Here is a 5,556-nt window from a genome sequence, read left to right on the forward strand (position 1 = left end):
CACGACTGAGCGACTTCACTTTCACTTTTCGCTTTCATGCATTGGAGAAGGAAATGGCAATCCACTCCAATGTTCTTGCCTGGAGAGTCCCAGGGATGGGGAGCTTGGTGGGCTGCCGTCTATGGGATCACACAGAATCGGACACAACTGAAGTGACTTAGCAGCAGTAGTAGGGTTGACCATGACATTAGGGGAAAATGTGATTCAAACATCTAGCAAAATCTCTGGCATACACAGAAGTGTTAAAAAAAAAAAAAAGTTGCTCTTTCTACGTTGCCTCATTCCTCTCAGATGTGCTACATTTAAAGAAAAACTAAAGTGAGACTATCTTTTTATCTCTATAACAGAAGAGATTCGTCTTCTGACAGAGAGCTTTTGTGTAAGTTAAATATTTGTACATAGCATGTAATAGCTACTCTAATTAGAGATGCTCCATACCTCCACACATAAGGATTATTTAGACACTGGCATCTTCATTTTTAAAATTTGTAAATTGCAAGTAAAAGGTAAGTTAGATGCTTCCTATAGCATTCACAGGAGAAGGTAATGGCACCCCGCTCCAGTACTCTTGCCTGGAAAATCCCATGGATGGAGGAGCCTGTTAGGCTGCAGTCCACGGGGTCCCTACAAGTCGGACACGACTGAGCAACTTCACTTTCACTTTTCACTTTCATGCATTGGAGAAGGAAATGGCAACCCGCTCCAGTGTTCTTGCCTGGAGAATCCCAGGCGGGGGAGCCTGATGGGCTGCCGTCTACGGGGTCGCACAGAGTCGAACACGACTGAAGTGACTTAGCAGCAGCAGCGTAGCATTCACAGAGGATAATGTGCAAAGCAGGTCAGTGCTCTCACACTTTGTGTCATTCCATATTACAGAGAACATTTAGGAAACGTTTTTATAATCCAGTAAAATTAAAATGTAAATCTAGTAATCTAGTAAAACTGCAATAACAAAGCACTTAACTTATTCCAGGCCCTGTTTCAATTGCGATATATAAGGATTATTTTACCTATCCATTACAAGTAAATTTGTTAGTTAGGTAGAATTACCCCAATATTTCAAAAGAAAATGCCAAGACAACAACAAAAATAAATCGTGTCGCCGGTAAATGTCAGAGTTGGAATTTGATATTTCGTCTGTTTGGCTCCCAGACCTGTGCTCCTAACTACTATATACTTAGGCTCATTATTTGTTTCCTTGGACTCAAAGCTAAGAAAATTAACTACGGAAAAGCTACTTGCATATAAAGGTTTACTTATAACAGTGATAAGTTAAAAGCAAAAGCATTAACTAGATTGGAGAACGGTTAATGTAGAAGGCTCTAAGAATCTAGAAGAAGCCAACAAGTTATCTTTCTACTCTAGATAAGTCTGAGACCCCTTTGTCTTCTCTCCATTTCCATTCTCAGAGTCTAGGGCTCTGACACCACACACACACACACACACACACACACACACACACACATACATATACACACAGATAGAAATATTCCCGCAGTTCCTACGTTTGTAAAATCAGCTCTCCTCCTCTTGGATTTCCTCTTGCGATGATATCTATCCTGGCAGTGAATCATCTCTCCCTGACCCCTCCCCTCCTTGACTTCTGCACTTCTTTCCTCATACTTTATACTCCAGTAGTTTGAAAGCACATGCATTTCTCCAAATACACCAGAACGTTCAGTAACTCAGTGCCTCCCTGCAAGCCTCACCTCTAAAAACCCTTTCTTCTTCCTCATCCTAAACTACATATTCTTCAGGTGACCTCTCCCCATTAAGGCCTTCCCTACATCACACTCCCCCTCCCTACTAGTGAGAGCCTGCCCCATAGGGCTAAAAAAAAAGAAGGAATAAACCCAACCTAGTACTGAACACAAATTCTTGAGCTAGTCTTATAGGAGAGCAGATAAAGAACCAACTTGCTGAAATACGCTCTGCTTCTAACACAATAAAACTGGCTGAAAACAGATGGAGGAAGACGTGCTATGCTGTGCTGTGCTTAGTCACTCTGTCGTGTCCGACTCTTTGCAAGCCCATGGACTGTAGCCCAGCAGGCTCCTATGTCCATGGGATTCTCCAGGCAAGACTACTGGAGTGGGTTGTCATGCTCTCCTCCAGGTGGAGCCAATATAGCTGGTTAAAATTTGGGCCGAATAAACCTGCTTGTCCAATGGGTGACCTGTTGAAATTGAGACAGGATGGGGCCTGGAGCCTGGGATGCTTTGCTGCAGTGCCCACACCTGGACAAATGTCTCCTCAAGTAACAAAATACAAACTACAAGGGACTAAAAATAACTATCTGTATGGGCAGGTGGGGAAAATTACAGGCAAGATAAAAAAAAAAGACCAAAAAGTCCAACTCCCACTCCTGAATATCTGGGAGCAAAAGCAGGGTACTGAATGAGCCCCTGTACCATGCCACCTAGTTCAGTTCAGTTCAGTCGCTCAGTCGTGTCTGACTCTTTGCGACCCCATGAATCGCAGCACGCCAGGCCTCTCTGTCCATCACCAACTCCCGAAGTTCACTCAAACTTATGTCCATCGAGTCAGCAATGGCATCCAGCCATCTCATCCTCTGTCGTCCCCTTCTCCTTCTGCCCCCAATCCCTCCCAGCATCAGAGTCTTTTCCAATGAGTCAACTCTTCACATGAGGTGGCCAAAGTATTGGAGTTTCAGCTTTAGCATCAGTCCTTCCAAAGAAATCCCAGGGCTGATTTCCTTTAGAATGGACTGGTTGGATCTCTTGCAGTCCAAAGGACTCTCAAGAGTCTTCTCCAACACCACAGTTCAAAAGCATCAATTCTTGGGTGCTCAGCTTTCTTCACAGTCCAACTCTCACATCCATATATGACCACCACCACCTAAGGGGAGGGCAAATCACCTTGGACATCCTTCCAGCCCACCCCCTGGACATACCCCTCCCCTAACCCCACGTAAGTCTTGTGGTCCATACAGGATGGAAAATAATTTCCAGACACAGAGTATTTCAGAACAGACTGAGTTCATTCAGAGCAAAGAGCAGAGATAATGAGGGTACTACAAACACAGTGGGCTGACCTCCTGACAGACCATGGTAAGTTGACCCCTTTTGTGGGTTAGTAGCCAATTTTTATTGGAGAAGGCAATGGTATCCAACTCCAGTACTCTTGCCTGGAAAATCCCATGGATGGAGGAGCCTGGTAGGCTGCAGTCCATGGGGTCGCAAAGAGTCGGACACGACTGAGCAACTTCACTTTCACTTTTCACTTTCATACATTGGAGAAGGAAATGGCAACCCACTCCAGTGTTCTTGCCTGGAGAATCCCAGGGACGGGGGAACTTGGTGGGCTGAGGTCTATGGGGTCGCACAGGGTCGGACACGACTGAAGGGACTTAGCAGCAGCAGTAGCAGCAGCTAATTTTTATAGCCTCAAGACAAGGGAAATTCCTTCTATCAAGGCAGCATCAAGTGATTGATTAGGGTGCTATACAGTGGATATTTCACCCAGTTTGGAGTTGGGGAGTGGCCAGTTTAGGTCAGGGCAGGGCTCATGGCAACAGTTGCTCTGTGGTTCTATCAGTTCTGGAGATTTTTGTCCAGAACCTTGGTACAGGGCTCCAACACGTCTGTGACCTTGGTACAAGGCTCCACACTTGTGACCTTAATCGAGGGGTCCACAAAGGAACCGGCTATCTGTCCACCCCTTAAAGAGTGAGCAGGCAAGCAAGGCAACATGTTTGCTCTTGCTCCTCCACCGCTGCAGCAGAGGCCCCAACAAAGCCTTGCCTGAAGTTTTTGTCTGGCCTCTGATCAATTTCTATTGATTATGGAGGCCAGGAATCCTGGTTGGTAACAGTAACACAGCCCAACTTTCTGCCTCATGCTTCATACCAACACGCTTGGAGTTTGCACACGAAGACACAGGAAATCAGGTTGGACCTGTGCATGAGATCTTAGCACTTGTGGAAAACAGTATGGAGGTTCCTTAAAAAGCTAAAAATAGAGCTACCATAGGGTCCCACAACCACACCCCTGGGCATGTACCCAGAGAAAAACATGGTCTGAAAGGATACAGGCATCCCAGTATTCATTGCAGCACGATTTACAATAGCCAAAACAGGGAAGCAACCTAAATGTCCATGGACAGATGAATGAGTGAAAAAACAATGTGGTACACAAATACGATGGACTACTACTCAGCCTTTAAAAAAGAGTCAAATAATGCCATTTTCTGCAACATGGATGGATCTAGGGATTATCATATTGAGTGCAGTAAGTCAGAGAAAGAAAAATATTCTATGATATCACTTACATGTAGAATCTTTTTTAAAATGATACAAATGAACTTATGTACAAAATAGAAACAGACGCACAGACTTAGAGAACAGAGATGAGTGGGGAAGGGATAGTTAGGGAGCCTGGGATGGACACGTGCACACTTTTATGTTTAAAATGGATAACCAACAAGGACCTACTGTATAGCTCAGCAAACTCTACTCAGTATCGTGTAACAACCTAAATGAGAAAAGAATTTGAAAAACAATAGATACATGTGTATTTATAACTGAATCGCTTTACTGTTTACCCAAACTAATGCAACATTGTTAATGAACCATACTGCAATATAAAATAAAAAGTTAACAATAACAACAAGAAAAACTTATCACTTCCTTAACCTTTATAACCACCACACCCTCCCTTTTTCTTCACGCCCTAGAACCCAATCCTTAAATACTCACCTCATCTTGCCATCTGGGAGACAGATTTGGGATTTCTTGCTTCCTGTCTCCTTGCTTGACCCCCATGTAATAAAACCTTTTTCTCCCTACAAAAGACAGCTATCTCCAGTTGTGGGGTGGGGTGGGGGCGGGGGAAGCAACCGAACTCTGCTCAGTTGGGTAACACTAGCTGCATATTCATAAGATACTCTCAGAATCCAGTGTAAAACCCCGTTTTATAATGCAGTTATTTGTTTATATACCCATCTCTTCCTCTGGACTGTGAACTCCTTAAAAGTAGAGACTCTTGTTTGACTTTATGACTTTCTACCCCAGCAGACAAAATAGATGTTCAATATTAGTAGCCATGATGTTAATGACAGCGATGACGATGGATGGATGAACGGATGGAGAACTGAAAGGGCATGCAGCGACAATAGGTAAGATGTTTGAAATGTCACCAACCGGAAATCTACTCTGGAGCCCGGCATGGCACGTGTGCAAATCTTCAGTCCTGGTCTCCCTGGCTGTGGATCCGTCTGTATCCAGCTGCTCCGATGGGGTCTGCAGCCGGACCACACTGAGGGACCGGAAGACCAGAGACTGCTCAGGGCACAGGAAAACCACCCAGTGTCAGAAACCAGCAATCTTGGATTCTGCTTCTCCGAAGAACCCTGCCTTAAATTCTTAAGCAAGATTCTGTCTTCAATTAGCCTGTGATCTTGGGCAAGTCTATAATTTTCCCAAGAAAATTCTGTGTCTTCATCTACAAGGAGGATAGTTAAGGCCGGCCTGTATTTATTTCCAAGTGATGTGGTTAAGAAGCTGCTGGAGCCCGACGCTGGGCTGGTCCAGCCCTA

General features: G+C 44.5%; 1 protein-coding gene across 1 annotated transcript in view; it reads right to left on the minus strand.

The window, feature by feature from the left end:
• The window catches only part of RAB38 (RAB38, member RAS oncogene family), a 124,547-nt gene that overhangs the window by 111,452 nt on the left and 7,539 nt on the right, over positions 1-5,556 (minus strand). The window contains exon 3 of the mRNA XM_010847210.1: positions 5,162-5,299. Coding sequence (XP_010845512.1) covers positions 5,162-5,299 — 138 coding nt within the window. The remainder of the gene's footprint in view (positions 1-5,161; positions 5,300-5,556) is intronic.

The sequence above is a fragment of the Bison bison genome, unplaced genomic scaffold (assembly GCF_000754665.1).
Source record: "Bison bison bison isolate TAMUID 2011002044 unplaced genomic scaffold, Bison_UMD1.0 scf7180017864245, whole genome shotgun sequence".
Taxonomy (NCBI): Eukaryota; Metazoa; Chordata; class Mammalia; order Artiodactyla; family Bovidae; genus Bison; species Bison bison.